A 25,144-nucleotide genomic window follows, 5' to 3' on the forward strand; every position below is an offset into this window, starting at 1 on the left:
GAGTTGGATGAAATGTAGAATTTAGACATTTATCTTAACAGGAGAAGTAGATTGGATTAGAACAGATGCAAGATTTACTTACATTGTAAAGTGTATAGTGCTAAGTAGGTGTTAGTGGTCTTGAATGCCAAAACAAAAAAATTTACTTGTTCAGTCATTTGAGTGAAACTATACAAGGAAAGATGATGAGAATCAAGATGATGATCAGATTCTGTTTGATGTACTGAAATCTTACTAGATGTTTAGATAATAGGTATGAATATATATCTTGAAATTACAATCCTGTGATTCATCTATCACGATTAAGATTCTCTTTGATTTTACAATCATTTTTTGTTCACAGGGTTATTTTGTTCTTCATTATCTTGAGAACAGAGTTGGACAAAAAGCATTCCTGAAGTTTTTCAGGCTGTTTGTGGAGAGATTTCATGGACAACTGATACTTTCTCAGGTGAGTTTGATTGGTGAAAATTGTTTTGCAGCAATCCAATTCTGTAAATGTGAGATATGAAATTAATAATCATCAAAGCACATGAATGACAACATATTGTTTTATGTTTTATCCATGGAGGCACGAGACACTTTTTATTCCCTAGTCTGTTTTTCATGATGTTGTAAACACAATTGAAAACTTCCTAATAGTTGGTGGAAGACTGTAGATGAAGTGCCTTATTTCTTCATTTACACACAAACAACAGTGTATTAGTATAAATCTACATCAGAGCTTATATTATGAAGGACAAGTGACACAGATTTAAGCATGATGAAATAAATTGTCTTCATTGCCATGAATTTTGGATTGTAATTACTGTTGTCACAGTTATTGTTATTTCAAAATTAGGATTTCCTGCACATGTTTATGGAGAACTTTTCAGAACTAAGAAGGTATGTAGGAAATGCATTTGATTTGTTCTGTTAAAACATGATTTTCACAATAAGACATTGGGAAGGGAGAAAATTGTATTTGGTGAATGAAAGAAGTTTCCATTATCATTATAATGCCTTTTTATTGACATCTGTTTATTGTTTAACAAATTAATCTTTTCCATTATAAAATAATTTGAATACTTGTTTTGATATGTGCTCTGTATTTTCATAAAGTTACAGAGTGAAACAGCATAGGAGGAGTATGGCCATGTGTCATGAGGCCTGTGTCATCTCTTGAAAAAGACATCCATTTAGTCCCACTCTTTTGCTCCTCCCCATAGTTCTACAATGTTTCTCCTTCGTCCATTTATCTAATTTCATTTTCAAAGTTGTTGTTGTTGTGCTTGTTTCCATTACCTTTTCTGATGGTGAGTTCTAGAACAGCAAAACTTGCTATGTAAAACAATTTTTCTACATGTTGCCTCAGTTGCTTTTGCTCATCAACTTTTAGATCTGAGCCCTATGTTAATGGACCCTTCTGCTCTTAGAAACAGTTTCTTCTTGATGACTCAGTCAAAACCCTTTATGATTTTGAGTTTTTCAGTCAAATTCTCCTCAGATTTATGTGTTCTATGGAGAGTAATTCCTCTTTCTCTATCCAAAAAGCTGTCATCTTTCGTCCCCAATAACGTTTTCATAAATCTCTTCTGCAGCCTCCCTAAAGTCTCAATATATTTTATAAAGTGCAGTGTCCAAAATTGGCTATAATCTTCTTGGTCCTAACCAGCATTGTATAAATATTTAGCACAACATCTGTGCTTTTGTGTACTCTGGAGCAGGAAAGTCAATGTTTCGGGCCAAAAGCCTTCATCAAGACTCCGAGGAGGAGGAAAGTCAATGTTTTGTGCCGAAATTCTTGAAGGGTCTCAGTCTGAAATGTTGACCTTCCTGGTCTTTGGATGCTATCTGACCTGCTGTGCTCTTACAGCTTCACATCTGTTGATTCCACCTACATGGATTGTCTGGTTTATCACTTTCTACACCCCCTTTAAAATTGTACTAGTTAGTTCATGTCACCTCATCTAATTTTTCCTACCAAAAGTATTCACTTCATCTTTGCATTAAATTTAATCTGCCATGTATAAACATATTTCAGTGTATGTGTTTTAGAAGTCTGCTATTATCCTTTTTACTGTCTACCACATTTCCGAGTTATATGGTGTTTGCCAATTTGAAATTCTTAATTTGCAGAGCTTGAAATTCTGCTTTGTATTCCCAAGTTTAAGCCATATATATAAAAGAACAGTGACTCAATGTGCTGCTAAATTTTTTCGTGTGCACAGATAATTTGTTTGGTGTTGCTTTTAATTTTTTTCATTGGTATTCTGCATGGCAATTTACATGCACTAACTTATGAACAGCTGTGCAGTGATAATTTATCTGTACTCTCATTACCTGCAATATCCCACTTCACAACTTCTTCAAAACATGCAATTAAGTTAGTCCATTCCAATAAAATTTCTCTTCAATAAATATGGGTTTTGCTCTATACGGATCTGGAAGAATCTGAAAGGAATAATCTTATAATGCTTTGAGTATCACCCACTGTGATAATCTCAAGAAGACATGATAGAAAAATAAAGTAAGATCTAACAGGAGACAGACTCAAGGCCAGACCCTTCTAAGAGTTCTTGTTGAAACTTGGAGCCTATTCTTATAACCTGTGAATAGTTGCTGAGATGCAATAAATTGCAACTTATATTACACTGAGAAACACATCTTGTTAGCCAAAAGGTTAGCTACCCCCTTGCACACCAGACTATGTAAGCCCCTAAAGAACCCACACACTAAAAGAGATGGATGGTAGTGCACACAACTCTTTTCATTTCTTAACCCATAATTTATGAAGTGCCTGTTAATTTTTTCTTGGATTATTGTCTCTGAATATTTCCCCACCACTGAGTAGCCAGTTGTTAGATTTTATAACGAATTCAGAAATTTCTCTGACTTTTTAAAAATATTTGTATCAGTTGATATTTTGCTCAGGTTTCTCCTTTTAATTCATTCATAGTCAGGGGTTGTCCATGGAAGTTATTTTTGAAAACTGGCTGGATGTGGCTGGAATACCAAAGGTAATTTCTCTTTTTTTTTATTCCCTTGTAACATCAGTAATATCTAATTTGCTTGTCTTTAGATTCAAACATATTGTTTCTTAACTCTCTTATTTTGTGTATGTAGGTGTTTACAAAAGACTGAGTACAAACCAATTCCTGAAAACTAATTTTTGAAAGGTTTTACTTAAAAAAAAGGTCCGTGATATGTCAGCTACTTTAGGGTTTACCAACAGCTTTATGAAAGCAATCCCTCATCAGAAGAATTAATAAATAATGTTGCAAATTTAAGAAGGCAGTAGTAAATTTACATAATAATATCACCAAAAGGATACCGAAGCATTAGAGGAAGTGCAGTAAAAACTACTAAAATATTACTGGATTTGAGAAGTTGCAACCATTTGAAAAAGAAATAAGACTGAAACTCTTCTCTGGAAAAAAAATTAGAGGGGATTTTTTTGACAGTGGTTAAAATAATAAAGATGTTTGGTAGGATGGACAAGTGTTTTATGTTCCATCTGAAACCAGAACAGGGTTGAAGAAATACAAAATAAGCACAAACACAAATAAAATAGAGGAAGGATTTCTTTAACATGAATTGAATGCGCAGCTTGCTGCCACCAGCTGAAGTAGTCAGTATTGATGCATTTTTGTTGGACTTGATGCTGACATTGAAGAGAAAGGGAATAGATTGATATGAGGTGGGATAATATAACTAAACATGAATCTTGAAGAGTATAAATACCACATGGATCAGTCAGTCAGACGGCCATTTTCTGTGATGTAAATTCTGTGTAATTCTGGCACGGTGGCACAGTGGTTAGCACTGCTGCCTCACAGCACCAGAGACCTGGGTTCAATTCCCAACTCAGGCGACTGACTGTGTGGAGTTTGCACATTCTCCCCGTGTCTGCGTGGGTTTCCTCCGAGTGCTCCGGTTTCCTCCCACAGTCCAAAGATGTGCAGGTCAGGTGAATTGACCATGCTAAATTGCCCATAGTGTTAGGTAAAGAGGTAAATGTAGGGGTTTGGGTGGGTTGCGCTTCGGCGGGTCGGTGTGGATTTGTTGGGCCGAGGGGCCTGTTTCCACATTGTAAGTCTAATCTAATCTAATTAATAACATTGATAATAATAATGCCAAAAACAGCCAAGAAAGGAAAAACTAAGTACAAATTCAGGGTATTCCTATTTACTCTTGTACATTATCGTAGCCTTTTAATGTGGTTATTTTAGCAAAGTTAAACATCTCTGAACTTTGCAAGCAAAATGCAATTTTGAGATTAAGTTTAAATAAAATTTGATGCTGAAAAAGGTTAAGCATTGTCATTATTTCAATACTGTGGCTGATTTACTCAGTGTCCTGCATTTTTCAATGTAATTTAGTTATTGTGACAATTCACAATGGAACACTGGAGCAAAGTTTAGTTTCCCTTTCCATGACAAGAGTTATGTAAAGGGAAACTAAAAGAGTTTTCTGAGTTGATGACTGATGTTGGCTGTGAGATTGTTTTTTAAAATATTTTTGTTAAACAAATATTAAACTTCAGAGGAAAATGTTTTCTCAAATTTGTGGAAGTAAATGTATAGAATCAAAGAAGCGAATCAGAGAATGATTGCAACATGGTTGGAGGACTTGTTGATTATGCACTTTCTGTCTGTTTTGCCATTGTCCTTTTAATTGCATGTGTTTAAATTTTGCTGACAAGTGCACAATGTAAGCATTGTGACACTTACCAAGCATCTTTGGAAGTCTACATGCATTACATTAGCTCATAACCCTTACTAACCCTCTTTTATCTCATCAAAAGTCATTCTACTGATTAAACACAACATGTAGTTATAGCAGAGCATCTTTTGCAATGGCTTTACTTCCTGTTCCCTCACCATTACTTCTAGTGGTCCCCAAAGATTAATCTTTGCCCCCCACTTCCTATTTCACATTGACATGCTGCCTCTCAATGACATCATCCAAATGCCCAGCATTTCTTTTCAAACAAACAGTGACAATACTTTGATCTACCTCAACATCACCTCTCTTGACTTCTTCACTTTGCTAAGCACATTGCGTATTAGAATGGGAATGAGCAGAAATTTCCTTCTATTAAGTTCTGGAGGGATATGGCCAGGAGCAGGCAGTTGGGACTAGTTTAGTTTGGAATTACGTTCAGCATGGACTGATCAGACTGAAGAGTATGTTTCCGTGCTGCATGATTCTACATGTTGGGAACACTGTAAGCATTGTCTTTGATTCATGCTCCAATCCATACCTCAAATTCCATCTCTCTCCCAGGCAATTATCTGAGACTTTACCAGATAGTTCACAATCTCAGTGTTATACTTGACCTTGAGAAAAGATACTTTCGCAGATATGCAATGTAACTAGGACTGTATTTCAATCTATGTAACATTACCTGTTTTGCCCTGCTTCAATTCAGCTGTTATTGAAACCCTCATTTTATGCTTTTGCCACCTGATAGTTCTTATGTAACCATGTGGCTGGTGTCTTACATGCTATGGTCTGTGAACCATTAGAGGTAGGAACAGGAGTAGGCTATTCACCCTGTTGAGTCTGCTGCACCGTTCAATAGAATTATGGTTGATCTAACATGCCTCATGTCCACTTTCTTACCCTTTCCCTGGAACCATCAATTCCCTACTGATCAAGAATCTATCTATCTCAACCTTAAACATAAAGAAGGACTCTTCAACACAGCTCTTTGTGGCAAGGGGGTTCCAAAGATTTTCAACCCTCAGAGACAAGAAACTCCTCCTCATCTCAGTCTTAAATTCTGAGACTATGCTGTTTGAGTCCTACACTCTCCTACGAGGGGAAACATCCTGTCAGCATTTACCCTGTCAAGCCCCTTAAGAATCCTATATGTTTCAATGAAATCACATCATTCTTCTAAACTCCAGTAAATAGAGTCCTAACCTGTTTCACCTTTACTCATTAGACAATCCCTCCATACCAGCTATCATCCTCGTGAACGTATCTGAATTTCTTCCAAAGAAATTATCTTTTAAATAAGGGGACCACAACTGCTCACAGTACTCCAGAGGCGGTCACCCTAGCACCAAGCAATTTTAAAGTTTATGTGTGACAGGCCTTCTCTTACATTCCAATATCCTTGAAATAAGGGCCAATGTTCTATTAGCCTTCCTGACGACGTATTGCACCTCTGTGCTAGCTTTTGTGTGTTTTATGCAGAGGTACCCCAGGTCCCTCTGTGTTGCAACTTTCTACAGTGTCTCTCCATTGAAATATTATTCTGTTCTTTTGTTCTCCCTTTCAAAATGAACATCTTCGCATTTTCCCACATTATACTCCATTTGCCAACTCTATTGCCCACTTACTTAACCTATCAGTATTTCTCTAAACTGTTTGTATCCCTCTCACAACCTGCCTTTCCACTTATTTTTGTGTCATCTCCAAAACTGGCTACAGTACATTCACTTCCTTCCTCTAAATCATTAATATAAATATTCTAAACAGTTGCGGTCCCAACACTGGCCTCTGTGGAATCCCACTGTTCATAGAGTCATAGAGTTCTACAGCACAGAACCAGGCCCTTTGGCCCAAACAGGTCCATGCAAACCAAAATGTCCAAGCAGCCTAACCCCATTTCCTTACATTTGGCCCATATCCTTCTCATCCTTTCCGATCCATGTATTTGTCCAAATGCCTTTTAAATGGTGTTAATATACCCACCCCAACCACTTCTGCTGGCTCCTCATTCCAATTTCCTACCACCCACTGTGTATTTATTCTTTCTCCTCTGACCTTAAACTGATGCCCCCTAGTCTTCGATTCACCAGCCCTGGGAAAAAGACTGAGTCCATTCACCCTATCCATGCCTCTCATGATATTATACACCTCCATGAGGTCCCCCGACATTTTACTATGCTCTGAAAAGTCCTAGCTTGTCCAACATCTTCCTATAACTTATCCACTGAGTCCAGGCAATATCCTTGTAAATTTCTTCTGTACACTTGCCAGTTTAATAACATCCTTCCCATAATAAGGTGACCAAAACTGAACACAATACAGAACCACCTCGGTTATCTGAACATCGAATATCTGAACATCGAATATCTGAACATCGAATATCTGAACATCGAATATCTGAACATCGAATATCCGAGCATTGATTATCCGAATGTTTGATTATCCGAATGTTTGATTATCCGAATGTTTGATTATCCGAATCTTCGATTATCCGAATCTTCGATTATCCGAACATTGAATATTTGAACATTTGATTATCCAAACAAAATACTCCCCACCCATGTCATTCAAATAATTGAGGTTGCCCTGTACACCAAATGTGGCCTCACCAATGTCCTGTATAACTGCAACATAACTTACCAACTCTTATACTCAATGATCATCGGTTGCCTGAAAAAGAAGCTCTTATTGATGTCCCTGAACCAATTCTGTATCCATGCGAATACACTACCTTCAACACTATGGACTGTTATTTTTAAGGTACCTTGCCGAATGCTGTTTGGAATTCCAAGTACAACTATAAGACCATAAGACATAGGAGTAGAATTTAGGCCATTTAGCCCATCGGGTCTGCTCCACTATTCAATCATGGCTGATGAGTTTCGCATCCCCATTCTCCTGCCTTCTCCTCATAACCCTTGATTCCCTTGACAGTTAAGAACCTATCTATCTCAGTCTTAATTACACTCAATGACCTGGTCTCCACAGCCTTCTGTGGCAGTGAATTCCATCGATTCACCACTCTCTGGCTGAAGGAGTTTCTCCTTATCTCTGTTCTAAAAGGTCTTCCCTTTACTCTAAGGCTGTGTCCTCGGGTCCCAGTCTCTCCTAACAATGGAAACACCTTCCCAACATCCACTCTGTCCAGACTAACCCGTCTACTGGTTCCCCTTTATCCAGTCTGGTTGAAACTTCGTTTAAAAAACTCTTAAAAAATTAGTGAGACATGACTTCCCTTTCATGAAGCTGAAACCGCTTGATTAGATAATGATTTTCCAAATGTTGTGCTAATACTTCCTTAATAATGGATTCCAATAGATAGTAGGCTAATTAGCCTATAGTTACCAGCTTTTTGCCTCCCTTCCATATTGAATAAGGGTGTTATATTCACAGTTTTTCACTTCTCCAGAATCCAACTTGACACCATCAAAAACTCTGTTGCCCATGTCCTCCCTCACACCAAGTTGTGTTCATCTATCATCCCAATGCTCAGTGATATAAATTGGTTTTGATCAATCAATATCTTGATTTTAAAATTCTGATACTTGTTTTTCAATCTATCCCTGGCCTTGCCCACCCTTACTTTGCAATCTCCTTCAGCTTCATGTCCCTGAGAAATATCTGTGCTTGTGTAATTCTGATACTGCACCTTACACATGAAAGAAGTGAAACTATCACTGTATTCTAACAGATGAAAGGCTTAACAGACAATCAGTTCTTCAATGTATAATTTCAGTTACATCACACTGCAAATTTTTGCTATAAATTCTGTGTTATGATCGAGCCCTCCACAATCACCTGATGAAGGAGCGTCGCTCCGAAAGCTAGTGTGCTTCCAATTAAACCTGTTGGACTATAACCTGGTGTTGTGTGATTTTTAACTTTGTACACCCCAGTCCAACACCGGCATCTCCGAATCATGACTGCTATCGACACCACTAACTGCCACAATCACCTGATGAAGGAGCGTCGCTCCGAAAGCTAGTGTGCTTCCAATTAAACCTGTTGGACTATAACCTGGTGTTGTGTGATTTTTAACTTTGCACCTTTAATGGGTGTGATTTTGGATGCCTAGGTACTAAGCTCTGAAATTTCCTTCATGAACTTGTAACACACTACCCTCCCTCAGAACAGCTATTGTCATTTCTGCTCAAAGAACTTTATTCTAGCATTGATCTACTGAATCCCTCAAGACACGCAAACCATGAAGCCTGACAGATGGCACTCTTGTTTTCAGGGACTGACAATTAGGACAATTTTCTATGGTGCAGGGATGATGCCCTTTTGATTACTTACACAACACCAGGTTATAGTCCAATAGGTTTATTTGGAAGTACTGGCTCTCGGAGCGCTGCTCCTTCATCAGGTAGCTGTGGAGAAGGATCATAAGACACAGAATGTATTGCAAAAGATCACAGTGTCATGTCATCGAAATGCAACGTGTTAATGAACCGAAACCTGTACCCATTCTAAAAAAAAGGCTTAACAGCAATCTAGGTCTGATCAGTATATTGTTTCAGTTGCATGACACTGTAGTCTTTTGGTACAAATTCTGTGTCTTATGATTCTGCTCCACAGCTGATGAAGGAGCAGTGTTTCGAAAGCTAGTGCTTCCAAATAAACCTGTTGGATTATAATCTGGAGTTGTGTGATTTTTTTAGCTTTGTCCACCCCAGTCTGACACCAGCTCCTCCACATCATAAGACCAAAGAAGGTTGACTTGGTTGATACCAGGTATGGAGGGACTGCCTTGTGAAGAGAGTTTAAGGAATTTTGGCCGTTGTTCATTGTAATTTAGAATAATGAGAGGCACACAAGATTCTTCGTAGACTTCATAGGGTGGATACAGAAAGGTTGTTTCCTCTTGTGGGCGAAAGTGAGTACTGCAGATGCTGGACATTAGAGTCAAGAATGTGGTGCTGGAAAAGCACAGTAGGTCAGGCAGCATCCAAGGGGCAGGAAAATTGGCGTTTCGGGCAAACGCCCTTTATCAGGAATGTGGGGGGGAGGGGAAATGAAAATGGTGAAATCGATATTGATGCCATGGGTTTGGAGAGTCCCGAGGCGGAAGATGAGGCGTTCTTCCTCCAGGCGTTGGGAGGTAAGGGAGTGGCGATGGAGGAGGTCCAGAACCTGCATGTCCTCGGCAGAGTAGGAGGGGGAGTTAAAATGTTCGGCCACGGGACATTGATTGATGCAGGTGTCCTGGAGATATTCTCTGAAGTGAAGTCCTCTTGTGGGAGAGTATCAGACCAGAGGGTATCATCTCAGAATATGTCTTCACACATTTAAGATAGTGATGAGGACGAATTTTGCTTCTGAGCTTTGTGAACCTGTGGAAGGTTTTATCACAGGGGGAGAAAGTGAGAACTGTAGATGCTGGAGATCAGCGTCGAGAGTGTGGTGCTGGAAAAGCACAGCAGGCCAGGCAGCAGCCAAGGAGCAGGAGAATCATTGTTTTGGGCATAAGGCAGCATTGCTGATGAAGGGCTCCTGCCTGAAATGTCGATTCTCCTGCTCCTCAGATGCTGCCTGACCAGCTGTACTTTTCCAGCACCACACTCTCGAGTTTATTGCAGAGGGCTATTGAGGCTGGGTCGGTAAGTATATTCAAGACAAGAGACAGATTTTTAATCAGTAAGGGACTCAAAGGTTATAGGAAAAAGACAGGAAGACATCAGGGCAGCCATGATCTTGTTGAAAAGCAGAACAGACTCAATACGCTACATTATATGGTCTTAATTTCTTTTCAAAACTGAGCAACTGTGAAGAGATCTCGCAATTTTATTTTTATTCCTTGCTCACCTTGCCTGCAAGTGACAAGCGACGAGCCCCTGAAAATTTTGAAATACGAATCTCATTCAAAGAGACCAACACGAGAATGAAGGCTGTATTCTATTCCATATCTTGGAAAATGTGGCACACTTACTTATCAGTTTTCACATGATAACAGATCTGCACGTAATTGCCATTATATACATAATTCTTCCACATATCAGCAACATTCCTGAATTGTGTGTTGATCATTTCACTGATTTTTGGCAAACTGATTCCTGTTAAGTGCATATTTCATATAGCTGCAAACGTGCCTCAATGGTGCATTAATGTTAATAGGTATTACTTACTTCATGTTATGAAGCAGACTGAGAAGGAACTTCCACGTCTTCTTGACCTTGAAGTTAATGAGAAAGGTGGAAATCAGCCTACACTTTGGATCTCACCCATACAAGTAGTGAAGAAACCCAAAAGCAAGCAAAAATTCTGAATCTGCGTTGGTATATATTCATAAAACTGGCCCTACAAAGACATTTGATACTGATAATCGCCAACTTAATAGAGAGAGTGCATGGTACTAAACATGGGATCTTGATCAGATGGGTCAATGGGCTGAGGAGTGGCAGATGGAGTTTAATTTAGATAAATGTGAGGTACTGCATTTTGGGAAAGCAAATCTTAGCAGGACTTATACACTTAATGGTAAGGTCCTCGGGAGTGTTGCTGAACAAAGAAACCTTGGAGTACATGTTGATAGTTCCTTGAAAGTGGAGTGGCAGCTAGATAGGTTGATGAAGAAGCTATTTGGTATGCTTTCCTTTATTGGTCAGAACATTGAGTATAGAAATTGGGAGGTCATGTTGCAGCTGCACAGGAGATTGGTTAGGCCACTGTTGGAATATTGTGTGCAGTTCTGGTCTCCTCCTATTGGAAAGATGTGAAACTTGAAAGGGGTTAGAAAAAATTTACAAGGATGTTGCCAGGGTTGGATGATTTGAGCTACAGGGGAAGGTTAAATAGATTGGATCTCTTTTCCCTGCAGTATCGGAGGCTGAGGGATGACCTTACAGAGGTTTATAAAATATGAGGGGCATGGATAGGGTAAATAGACAAGGTCTTTTCCCAGGGTGGGGGAGTCCAAACTAGAGGGCATAGGTTTAGGATGAGAGGGGAAAGATGCGAAAGAGACTGAAGAGGCAACTTTTTCATGCAGAGGGTGCTGGGTGTGTAGAATGGGCTGCCAGAGGAGGTGGTGGAGGCTAGTATAATTACAACATTTAAAAGGCATCTGGATGTGTATATGAATAGGACTGGTTTGGAGGGATATGGGCCAGGTGCTGGCAGGTGGGACTTGATTGGGGTGGGATACCTTGCTGGCATGGACGAGTTGGACCAAAGGGTCTGTTTCCATGCTCTACATCTCCAGGTCTATGACTTCTGAAAGCTTGGTTTCAATTTAGAATAGCATCAAATAGAGATTTTCGAAGAATTTTGGAACCTGCAGGAATCACAACTCACGTTACACTTCCTTGATGTCACGGCTCAATAAGATAGAATAGTCTTTATTGTCACATATTCTCAGTGAGTATAATGGAACGTTTATACATCACCAATTACAGCACTAACCTAGATACAAAAGCACCTAGGTACTGCTTCTTTTGTTACAGAAGTAAAATGTCCAGCAGTACAAAAAAAGAGTCAGTACAGCAGACTAAGCTGGCTCTTGCCTTCCCGTCCACACCGGGCCCTGGCTTCACGCCACACCAGTGACATACTACGTTGGGAGGCCACTGCAGGAGACCGGAAGGTCACAATGCCATGCAAAGAAGCTGCTGCACCAGGGTAGGTGGTTGCCATGCCACATTGGGTGGCCTAGGCCCATGCACAGGATCCGGAGGTCGCCACGCCAATGCTGGGAGGCTGCTGCGAGAGGTCAGGAGGTTGCCATTCTATGCAGGGCGGGTGCCCTGCCATACTGGGAGGCCTCTACACCAGGCCAGGAATCATTGCCAGTGGTCAGGAGTCATTGCTTGTTGGAGGCTGAGAAGCGCCAGTAGAGGCTGGGAATCGTCTCTTCTCACCAGAGGTCAGGAGTCATCATTGACGGGAAGAAACAAAGAAGGAAGAGAAGAAGGAAGAAAAAACACTAGGAGGAAAAAAAGAGAAGAGAAAAAAAGAAGAGCGTGTGGAGCGGACAAATTCTGGCTGGAATATCTGACTCTGCCTCCATCTTGCAAAATTGGACTGAATTCAGCAGCTGGGCTGTTTCAACATGGAGCTGAAAATGTGTTGCTGGAAAAGCGCAGTAGGTCAGGCAGCATCCAAGGAGCAGGAGAATCGACGTTTCGGGCATGAGCCCTTCTGCAGGAATGAGGAAAGTGTGTCCAGCAGGCTAAGATAAAAGGTAGGGAGGAGGGACTTGTGGGAGGGGCATTGGAAATGCGATAGGTGGAAGGTGGTCAAGGTGAGGGTGATAGGCCGGAGTGGGGGTGGGGGCGGAGAGGTCAGGAAGAAGATTGCAGGTTAGGAAGGCGGTGCTGAGTTCGAGGGATTTGACTGAGACAAGGTGGGGGGAGGGGAAATAAGGAAACTGGAGAAATCTGAGTTCATCCCTTGTGGTTGGAGGGTTCCTAGGCGGAAGATGAGGCGTTCATCCTCCAACCGTCGTGTTGCTATGGTCTGACGATGGAGGAGTCCAAGAACCTGCATGTCCTTGGTGGAGTGGGAGGGGGATTGACTCTCAACTGCCCCCTGAAATTGCCAGTCAGTTGTATCAATCGCTACAAAGTCTTAAGAAAGAAATGAAAACGTATGGATAACCTAGCATCGACCTAGTGGTGCATATATGGAATGAGCTACCAGAGAAAGTGGTGGAGGCTGGTACAATACAACATTTAAAAGGCATCTGGATAGCTACATGAATAGGCTTAGAGGGATATGAGGCAAATGTACTGGTTTAATTTAGGATATCTGATCAGTATAGAGGAGATGGACCAAAGGGTCTGTTTCCGTGTTATGCAACTCTGACTCTATTAGTCATCTGATGAATCAGTATTCTGCCATGTTGAAAAACATTTGGAGGAAGAACTGGGGGTTGCAAGGGCACAAGATGTATTCTGGGTGGGAGATGTCAATGTCCACCAGTAAGGGTGGCTCAACACAGTACTTCTTATCAAGTTGGTCAGGTCCTAAAGAACATAGCTACTTGGTTGGGTCTGCAGCAAGTGGTGTGAGGCAAGCAAAAAGAGGGAACAATGTACTTGATCTCATCCTTAGCAATCTGCTGACTGCAGATGCATCTGTACATGAAGGTAAGAGTGACCACCACACAGAATCCTGACTCCATATTGAGAATATCCTCGCATTGTGTTGTGTGGCATCACTGTGCTAAATGGGACACACTTCAAACACATCCAGCAACTCTACTGGGCATCTATGAGGTGCTGTGGGCCATCAACAACAGCAGATTTGTACTCCAGCACGATCTACAACTCATGGCCTGGCATAGTCCCCACTCAACTGTTGCCATTGAGCCAGGGAATCAACTTTAGTTCAATCAAGAGTTTAGAAGGGCATACCAGGAACAACACCAAGAATACTTAAATGTGATGTGTTAACTTGATGAAGCTATGAAATAAGACTACTTGCGTGTTAAACAGCATAAGTAGCATGTGATAGACAGAGTTAAGTGATCGCACAATCAGTGGATCAGATCACAGCTTTGCAGTCCTGCCACATCCACTTGTGGTGATGGCAAATTTAAACAACTCACTGGAAGGTGTGGCTCCAAAAGTATCCCATCCTCAATGATGGAAGAGCCGAGCACATCAGTGCAAAAGGTAAGTCTGAAGCACTCACAGCAATCATCAACCAGCAATTTCAAGTGGATGATCCACCTCACCACTCTCAACATTCTGGGGTTATCATATGACCAGAAACGCAATTAGACTTGCCATGTAAATACTGTGGCAGGGAACTCACCTACTGATTTCCTGTTATAGATTTGTAATGGAGGAATGTGCTGATAATCAAACCACCTCACCATCTTTCAGTGGTCCCCACACCACAGATGCCAACCTTCAGCCAATTTGGTTCAATCTCTGTGATATCAAGAAACAGTTGAACACACTGGATACTGCAAAGGCTATGGGCCCTGATAATATTCTGACAATAGTACTGAAAACTTGTGCTGCAGAACTTGCTGCTCCCCTAGCCAAGCTCTTCCAGTTACAATACTGGCATCTGCTCAACAATGTGGAAAATTGCCCAGGTATGTCTGGTATACAAAAAAACAGGTCAATCGAACCTAGCCAATTACTGTCCCATCAGTTACCTCTTAATCAACAGTATTAAAAGGAGTCAGCAAGTAGGTCCTGCTCAGCAACGTCTGAGTTGGGTTCCAACAGCTCCTGGCCTTATTACAGCCGTGGTTCAAAAATGGACAAAAGAGCTAAATTTAAAAAGTGCAGTGAGAGTGACAACCCTTGACATTAGGTGACTATCAACCAAGCTTGGCATCAAGGAATCCTAGCACACCTGCAATTGGTTGGAGTCATACCTGGCACTTAAGAAGATGGTCATAGTTCTTGGAGGTCATTCATCTCAGCTCCAGGACATTTCTGCAGGATGGTGTCCTGGGCCCAATTATTTTTCAGTTGCTTCATCCTTCCCTCCATCATAAGGTCAGAAGTAGGGTATTTACCGATGATTGCACAATATCAGGACCATTCGTAACTGCTCAGATACTGAAGTAGTCCATGTTTGAATGCAACAAGATCTGGACAATTTGCAGGCTTGGGCTGACAAGTAACATTTACACCATACAAATGCTGGGCAATAAATATCTACAATAAGAGACAATCTAACCACCATATTTTGATATTCAATAGCATTACTATCACTGAATCCCCCACTGTCAACAGTTTGGGGTTATCATGTGACCAGAAACTCCATTAGACTCACCATGTAAATACTGTGACAGGGAACTCATGTTCTGATATCCTGTTATGAATTTGTAATGGAGGAATGTGCTGATAATCAAATCCCAATATTCCACTGGTCACACCATTATTATAACTTTATTGATGCAATGCCAAAATGACCAAGTCCACTTTTGTTCTGCTGACAAGAGTAAAAGAAACATTGAACAGTCTTTTTTGAACTCAAAGTAGTCTGTTTATTGTGAACAAAAGGTATTCTTGAAACAAATAACAAACATGAATTACATCTAACCTATGATCTGGAATTAAAACTATTTTCTTCTTAATCCTACACATATACATCCCAAAAACAACTCCAGTCTCTACAGAGATGATGGTTTTTTTAAAAAAAAGGTTAACAGAGAGAAAGGAACTCTTGTGGACAAAGGTTGGGTGAAATGAGAGAACTTGCCATGTCTGCTGAATTTCCTGCCAATGAAGCTGAATTACTGGCTGTAGCTTGATGATAATTGTCCTATTCTGATTCTAATCAACTTGAAATCATGGTATTGAGAAACGGTCATAATGCACAACTTCATTTTTTTTCTCCTTGGACTTCTAAGAAATAGGATTCCAGGAAAGAGACTCTGGTTCTGAGCTGACTTCACTATTCTCTGACTGCTGGGTCTGCAAAACAGAATTCTCATACCGTTAGCATAGACCCCTAGGCTTCTCAAAGTAAGGTTTCCTTGCAGTGATTACTGCAATAAATCCCATTTCTTACCTCCTTGAAAGTTATGCTTATCTGTTCCTCCAAAGTCACATGTTATCAAGAAAAACACCAGGTGGCTTATAGCACACAGTAAACTATTAATTTATTTCCAAGAAATTCTCAATCCAGAGATTGCCTAAATAGTTCAAAATCTTCCAGCATTTCCTAGCTTGTCTTTAAATATAGATATTATTCCCTAAATACTACTAGTATTTCACAATATTTGGAATAAGAATAACTGCATTGCCATTCCACACTCATTGAGGGAATGTATTGTCAGAGATAGCTCATGTAAGTCACCAAAGAATCGTCAAACCTAAAATATCCTCAAGGAAATGGTTTCCAGTAATTGACAGCATGGTAAAGCCCTAAAGTTAATCAGTGTTTGCTATGTGAAGCTGCCACAACGCCAAATCCTTGTGATCTTTTCAAGCTGTCTGAACTCCTTCCAGAACCATATTTGAATCCGGCATTATATTTGTGGGTTTGCACCCGGGTAAAAACCGACTTGTTGTCACAGATGACTATAGTAGCCTCCCCAATGTCTACTTCAATGAAATCAGTGACCCCAAAGCTTGACCAGATTTTTGCCTTGTTTAGAATCCCACAAATGGTAAGATATGATGACAGATCCTCATTCAATAGCGATGAATTAAGTAAATTTGTGAACTATAATGGTTTCATTTGCTGAAAAGTCACATTACATCGGCTTCAAGATAATAGAGAAGTTGAGAGATTTATGTGTATCTTGAAAAAAAAATGTACAGATGCAGCTGAGAGAAAGACATGAAAGCACAAGTTGTATCATTTTCTTCACAATTACAGAGCAACTCCTATTTGACTATGAGAAAACCTCATTGTTACTCTCACAATTGCACATCATTCATTTCTTGCTGAGCTTCTGCTTGGAGCTTTCTATCAACACTTAAGTGATCAAGAACAAAAGGATTGAATGAGAGCAAATGTGGAATAAACCACGTAAGTTAGAGCTACACCACTAATGCTAGGAGATAAAGTGTTTGTCAACTGAGTTGTTGGAAAGCAAACAACACCATATCAGGTCCAACTATTGTTGTCATCAACAACAAAAGAATAATTGCTAAGTAGGCTTCACAAATCATTGTCAAAAGTGCATTGTGCTTGAAAACACTGAAAATTTAATGAGGAAACATTGAATCTGATTCAGACATTGATATTTCCAATGACAAAGGGGTTGAATGAGACCACACCTGATGTTAGATGATGCCCTACTCATGAGAAAAATTATCTATTATACTCAAATGATTATGCTACAAAACTGTTTTCAGTTGGTGAATGAATCTTTCATCCCATTGTATATAACTGAGTGGATTGTTAAAATATTGCGAAGGTTAGAATATATAATAAGCTGAGTGTTCCTGTGATCCGAAGGTTATAGTTTATATTTTGGAGATTAATTGTTGAAGCATGCTTTCATGTTTTGAAAATTGCCATGTTAATTTTGTTCACTTAATGATCATTGAACCTGGAAAGGAATGATTGAGAGAGCTTAATGACATCAAACAGAATTGCACCAGCAAAGGGGGCTTGCAAGTAGAAAGAGTATGAAGAAGCTGTTTTAATAAGTGCTCATGCACTTTTAATTTTAATGTGTTTCTGGCTGTTTCAAGTCCCAAGGATCTCTCCCAACTTTTTGGTTTTTACTATCGACTGTTTTGAAATTGGTACCTTCTTTTCAACATGCAACAGATGCTTGCAATGGTACAGCCTGTTGTGCTGGCAGCATTTGTCAAAATTGTTTCCTGTATTTTGATCTCCAGAATATGCTGCGTAGAGTGACTCTAACTTTGCTTATTCCTTAACTGTATGCTGAGGATTGTGATCAAATACATGACTGGTGAATGAAAATCTGGGACATCTTTGATTTCATATCTGATGAAGGAAGTGTACTTGTACAAAAGTGGGTCTGTAATACAAACACATCACTGTCTTTGTTAGTGTTCCTCAGATTGCTACTATTTTTATTCATTCAAGGCATGTGTGCTTTCGGCTTCACCAGCACTTATTGCTCATCACTCATTGCCCTTGTGGTGATGGCGCTACCATGCATTTGCTGCCTTTGCCCTTCTACATGGTGATGGTTGTGTGTTTCTAAGATACCTTGTTGAATTTCTGAAATTCATCTTTTAAATGGTACACATTGCTGCAATTATGCTTTGGTGGTGGAGAGAATAAATGCTTATAGATTGTGGTGCCAATCAGCAGACTGCTTTGTCCCAGATGACGTAAAGTTTCCTGAGTGTTAGTTAAACTGTTGGACCTATACTCTCACATGCAAGTGAAACAATTTTCTGTAACACCGCTGACTTCTGCCTTGTAGATGTTGGGTAGGCTTTGGAGAGTATTGAGTTACTTGCTGCAGGATTCCTAGTCCCTGACTGCTTTTGTAGCCACTGTATTTAGTGGCTAGTCCAGATCATTTTCTGGTCAGCGGTAATCCCAGGATGTTGAGCAGAAGGGCTTCAACTATGATTAGATTCTTTCTTGTGGGAGGTGGTCAATGTCTGGCACTGCCACACGTCAGCCCAAGTGTTGGTATGATCCAGATCTTACTGCATTTTGTCTTTCCTTCAGAGGATTTATGAGTGGCATTGAACAGTATGCAGTTATTCACAGATATCCCCAAATCTGACCTTAAGGTGGAGGGAACCTCATTGATGAAAGACCTGTAGATGGTTGGACCTAGGATACTACCTTGAAGAACTCCTATAAAGATGTTCTGGAGTTGAGATGACTGACCTCCAACAACCACAATCGTCTTTCTTTGTATGTATGACCCTGAGCAGTGGAGAGTTTTCTCTCGATTCCCATTGACTCTAGTTTTGTTCAGGTTCCTTGGTGGCACACCTATACAATGCTGTCTTGATGTCAAGGCCAGTCACTCTCACCTCACCTCTAGGATTCAGCTCTTATGTCCATGTTTGAACAAAGGGTGAAAGAGGTAAGGAGCTGAGCAGTCCTGGTACAGCCCAATTTAAGTCAAGATTAGAGCGGTGCTGGAAAAGCACAGTAGGTCAGGCAGCATCCGAGGAGCTGGAAATTCGATGTTTTGGGCAAAAGTCCTTCATCAGGAATGAGGGCTGATGAAGGGCTTTTGCCCGAAACATTAATTTTCCAGCTCCTCGGATGGTGCCTGACCTGCTGTGCTTTTCCAGCATCTGCAGCACCCTCTTCCGCACAGCCCAATTTAAGCACATGAGCCAGTTATTTCTGAGGAGGTACTGCTTGATAGCATTGTTGATCATCCCTTCCATCACTTTACTGAGAGCTGGCTGTTAGGCATAATTGGCTGGGTGGATTTTTGGGCAATTGTTTTATATTGTTGGGTAGATGCCTGCATTGTACTTATACTGGAACAGCTTTGGTATGGGCGCAGTTATTTCACTACATTTACTGGAATGTTACCAAGGTCCATAGCATTTGCAGTTTCTAGTACCTTCAGCTATTTCATGATATCATGAAAAATTAAGCAAATTGGCTGAGGGCTGGCATCCGTGATGGTGGGGACCTGTGAAGGAGACTGAAATGGATCATCCCCTTCTGACTGAAACTTCTTTCAAATGGTTCAGGCTTATCTAATGGACTGATGTGCTGGGCTACCCTATCGTTGAGAATGATAATGTTTGTGGAGCCTTTTCCTCCAGTGAGTTTTATAATTTCTCACACCATTTCCGACTGGATGTGGCAGGACTGCAGAGAGAAGACTTCATCTATTGGCTGTAAAACTGCTTAGCTCTGTCTATCCCATGCTGCTTATGCTTTATTGGTTTGCAAGTAGTCCTGTGTTATCCATTTTACCAGGTTGACAACTCATTTAGGGGTGTGCATGGTGCTGCTCCTGGTATACCCTCCTGACCTCTTTATTGAATCAGAGTTAATCCTCAGACTTGATGCTAATGGTAGATTGGGGGATATGGTGGGCTTGCAGATTATGTTGGAGTACAGTGGTGATGGTGATGGACCACAGCCAACAGATGCCCAGTCTTGAGTTGCTAAATTTATTTGAAATCAATTCCATTTAGCAAAATGACAGTCCCACACAACACAATGGAGGTTATTCACAATGTGAATGACTTTTTCTCCACATGTAGTGCGTTATGGTCTGTGCTGCTGATGCTGTCATGAACAAACGCTTTTTCGACAAGCAGATTGGTGTGGATGAAGTGTTATTTTCCCCTCTTATTGGTTTTTCACTACCTACCACAGACCTAGTATTGTAATTCTACATCTGTTTAGGCCTCGACCAGCTTAGTCAGTAGACGTGCTGCTGAGACACTTTTGGTGATGAAGTTCTCCACTCAAAATACATTCCCTGCCCTTGCCACACTCAGGTTTTCCTCTGAGTTGCATTCAGCATGAAGAAATAGTGATTTATCAGCCGAGGGGTTGCAGTACATGGTAGTCAGAAGGAGATTTTATGGCCATGTTTGACACGACTTTATAGGGTCCAAAGTTGATGGTGGGCCTTCCCAGACAATTCGTCCTAACTGCCTCAGGACTAACCACAGACATATATTACAAGCCCACCGACTCCCACAACTACCTAGACTACACCTCCTCCCACCTTACCTCCTGTAAAAACCCATCCCTTATTCCCAATTCCTCCACCTCCGCTGCACCTGTTCGCAGGATGACCAATTCCACCTCAGAAAGTTCCAGATCGCCTCCTTCTTCCATGATCGCAACTTCCCTTCCCACTGTTTGACGATGCCCTCCAGTACATCTCCTCCACTTCACGCACCACTGCCCTTGACCCCATCCCTCCCAACGCAACAAGGGCAGACCCCCTGGTTCTCACCTTCCATTGCACCAACCTCTGCATTCAACGCATCATCCTCTGGTGCTTCTGCCACCTCCAAACGGACCCCACCGCCAGACAGATATTTCTCACCCCCCCCATCAGCGGTTCAAAAAGACCATTCCCTATGTGACTCCCTCGTCAGGTCCACACCCCACACCAGCCCACACACCATTCCTGGCACCTTTCCCTGCCACCACAGGAAGTGCAAAACCTGCGCCCGTACCACTCCCCTGACCTCCATCCAAGGTCCCAAGGGATCCTTTCACATCCATCAGAAATTCACCTGTACATCTACCAATGTCATCTACTGCATCCGTTGCACCCGGTGTGGTCTCCTCTACATTGGGGAGACAAGGACGCCTTCTTGCGGATCGTTTCAGAGAACATTTCTGGGACACCCACGCCCACTGCTCCGTGACTGAACACTTCAACTCCCCCTCCTAGTACATCAAGGACATGCAGGCCCTGGGCCTCCTCCACCGCCAAGCTGTTACCACCCGACACCTGGAGGAGGAACACCTCATATCCTGCAACCACGTGGAATAAATGTGGATTTCAATAGCTTCCTCATTTCCCCTCGCCCCACATTATCTCAGTCCCAAGCCTCCAACTCGGCACCGCCCTCCGGACCCACCCATCACTGCCCCCTCTGACCTATGACCTTCTCCCTCACCTTCATCCACCTATTGCTTTCCCAGCTACCTCCCCATACCCCACAACTCCCCCCAACCTCACCCCCCCTTCCATTTATCTCTCAGCCCTGACCCACAAACCTCATGCCCAAAACGTCGATTCTCCTGCTCCTCGGATGATGCCTGACCTGCTGAGCCTTTCCAGCACCACACTTTCGTCCCTGCTGCCTCAGGACAGATGGGCCTGTCCTGGGATGTTGATTGTGTTGTCAGGGACTTTGTCTGCTGGATATGATATCATCAATAGGACTATATGTGGCTAATGGTTGACTACTGTGTCTTGCAGCTGTGCAGTTTTGGTATGAGCACCCAGATGTTAGTAGAGGTGATTTTGTGTGGTTGACCAGGCTGGGTTTGGTGTTTTTATTTTATTTTATTTCCAGTGCTTAGATGGATACCACCTGTGCCATCTGGATTCATTTATTTTTTGTGGGCTTTTAACAGTTGGATACATTTGAGTGGCTCATTGGTCCATTCCAGAGGGCATTTAAAAATGAACTGTGGGTCTACAGTCATGCCTATGCCAGATTAGGTAAGGAAGGAAGATTACCTTGTCTAAAGGACATTAGTGAACCAAATAGTTTTAAATAATCATCAATAGATTCGTAGTCATCATTAGACTTTAGATTTCTGATTTTCTTTAAAATTCAAATGCCTCCACCTGAGAAATATCAGGTGAAGTGCACAGGCCATTTGTTGTGAAGTTTAACTTATCAGAGATAAAATGAGGCAGAGGGTGGATGGAATGACTATTTTATCATGCAATGAGATACAAGACCATACATGAGTGCATTGTTACTGGTGATTCAACTGGGCCACATTAAAGTCGTACTCTTGATTACTTCTAGTACTTGATGGTGAAGGTTCAGTGCCACTGGGACTTCAATATTTGCCAGATAATGACCGAGATGTATTTGAAGCTTCTGTTCCTTCCTTGTTAGCTCATTAAAAAAGGCACAAAATGCTACAATTAATGATCCCTAGCTTCCACCCAGCGACCCGGGTTCAATTCCAGCCTTGGGCGACCTGTCTTTGTGGAGTTTGCATATTCTTCCCTCGTATGCGTGGGTTTCCTCTGGGTGTTCTGGTTTCCTCCCACAATCCAAAGATGTGCAGCTTAGGTGAATTGGCCATGCTAAATTGCCCATAGTGTTGAGGAATGTGTAGGCTAGATGTATTAGTCAGGGGCAAAGAAAGAGTAGGGGAATGGGTCTGGGTGGGTTAATCTTTGGAGGTTCGTGTGGATTTATTGAGCTGAAGGGCCTGTTTCCACACTGTCGGGAATCTAAAAAAAATCAAAGGACTTTTGTTTTATAAAAGAACAGTTGGACAAAACCATACTTCTGTGACAAAGCTTTCTTGTCAACTCTCTGATTCTCAATGAGGAATTACTGTTGTGTGAAACTGGGCATTCAATTAGTCTATAATTCCCAACAGTGACACTTCAGCAAAACACATTACAGTGACGTTTTCAAGGTCCTATAGTTGTTCCAGAATGCCACATGTGCAGGTCTAATTCTAATGACTCGGAGTAATACACATTAGGAAGGAACATTCTAGTCGAGGTGGTTTCAAACATCTGGGTAGTACAATATGGTACACAAAAAAGAATGAAAGTGTTGTAAGGTGTGTTAACATTGATCTGATTGCAGATTATTCAAAATAGTCCGATTGTTTTGTACAACTGCCAATTTCACAGTATTAATGGCTCTTGTGCTTTCTACTGTTATGTTCAGAAATCTACTTTTAAACCTGTCTTTTTTTTGTTTCTCTACTTTACGAAGTTTCTAAAGCCTACCCTTTGACTAGATTTTTGGTCGCCCGTGCTAATATTCTTGTTTGCATTTCCATATCAAATGTCATTTGATAACACTGCTGCAAATCGCTTGAGACCTCGTCTGCTAGATTAAAGGCTCAATATGAATGCAAGCTGCTTTCGTTGGAAAAACTTACAGTATAATAAATCGGATGCAATTTACTCCATTGTTAAGAACCCTGCTTCTATTGATGAACTTTCAATAGCTATTAGCCTATTTCATCAAATAAGATTACCACGGGCAAAAGGCTGATTCTTTTGATTGCAAGACATGTAATTTCAAAGTGATGATTGTAATCTGAGCAAAATAAATGCATATAATTGAAATCAAAACTGAAATGTTAAACGGAGAATAGCTTTGTTTGGCGTTTCAGTGGGCACACCGCGTTCGGACGCTGTATTGAAGATTAACTGTGTCGCTTGATTGCAAAGTCGGAAAATAATTTCTTGTACAGTATTTATATTAACTTGCTATGAATGCATTGCTGCCAAAAAGTATTCCGTCATTGTGTAGCCTGACAGTGGTTAGCTGGGACAGTACATCTCAGTTATGTTTGGTATCCGAGGGACAATGAAGCTTTTTCTGGCTGAATGATCAATGTTGGATCAAGTTCACTTTCACATTCCCAGCTCCCACTCACCGCCCACCTACACACGGGGCGGCACCGCACTAAAAGAACAAAAAAAGCATTTTTTTTTTGTCCTTGTCGGGTGAGTCGGCTTTGTTTTTGTTGGAGCTTCGCCTTCAGGCGGCACCGGAGGAGTTACATGTTGGCAGTCGGAGGCGCTCCTTCCCTCTGTGTGGAACCTTGTGTCGGCGGGAGGAGAACGCTCGCGCCTCCGTTTATCCGCGAGCGACCACGTGCAGCACAAACCCAAACCAATCCTGCTCAGCCGAAGGGACAAGCCGCCAGCTGCACAGTGCTGGCACGCAAGTGACAGTGTCATTTTTTTTATTAAAGCAGCAGGGATAGCGAGACAAAATATGGGAATCATTACTTCTTGCTTCTATCATAAACTTCAAAATATTCCGCAAGGAGGCGTCGCAAGTCGCTTTCACGGTACTTCGTTATGGCTGTGCAGGAGAAGGACTTTAACTTGGGCTGGAGCAGTAAGGGTATTGGGAATGATGCTGGAGGAGAGGAAGCATGCACTGGAGACAGAGCGGAGGGCGTGGGCTTGGATGGTGGATGTAGGCTGGAGGAAAGCAGTGCTAGTTGAGGTATGGTATGAGAGACTGTGTGGGTGTGGACTGGATCATGGGGTGGTGGGTAGAGGCTGGGAGGAGAGGTATAGTGGTTGTGGGCTGGAAAGGGAGCGGTAGTGGATATGGGCTGGGTGGAAGGGGGAGGTGAGAAGGCAGACTGAGAGCAACACCCTGATGGACAAAGCAAGGTAATGGTGTTCTGCTGTAATTACTTATGGTCTGAAGGTGAAATTCAAATCAAAAAGCATAATCAGTAGTGAATTTAATTATAATTGAAAAGTAAGCTAAAGTTCTTGTTCCTTGAGATTTGATAATGTAGAATTTCTGATTTCCTTTCTTCCTTTTAGCCTCTTTTGGATGAAACACTGAAGTGGACAAAAAACCGACTGGTCTGTGAAGTACAGAGTGAGGTGAGGAGG

At 41.4% G+C, this 25,144-nt stretch overlaps 1 protein-coding gene across 7 annotated transcripts in view; it reads left to right on the forward strand.

Annotated features, from left to right (window-relative positions):
* Positions 1 to 25,144, forward strand: part of LOC122561552 (aminopeptidase O (putative)) — a 399,666-nt gene that overhangs the window by 183,889 nt on the left and 190,633 nt on the right. For all 7 annotated transcript variants that reach the window (XR_006315040.1, XM_043713375.1, XM_043713330.1 and 4 more), the window contains exons 9-12: positions 344 to 451; positions 842 to 885; positions 2,939 to 2,999; positions 25,073 to 25,135. Coding sequence is in view for 6 of the 7 variants with exons in the window: in XM_043713375.1 (XP_043569310.1) it covers positions 344 to 451; positions 842 to 885; positions 2,939 to 2,999; positions 25,073 to 25,135 (276 nt within the window). In the remaining variant the exon portion in view is untranslated. The remainder of the gene's footprint in view (positions 1 to 343; positions 452 to 841; positions 886 to 2,938; positions 3,000 to 25,072; positions 25,136 to 25,144) is intronic.

This window comes from Chiloscyllium plagiosum, chromosome 2 (assembly GCF_004010195.1).
Source record: "Chiloscyllium plagiosum isolate BGI_BamShark_2017 chromosome 2, ASM401019v2, whole genome shotgun sequence".
Lineage (NCBI taxonomy): Eukaryota > Metazoa > Chordata > Chondrichthyes > Orectolobiformes > Hemiscylliidae > Chiloscyllium > Chiloscyllium plagiosum.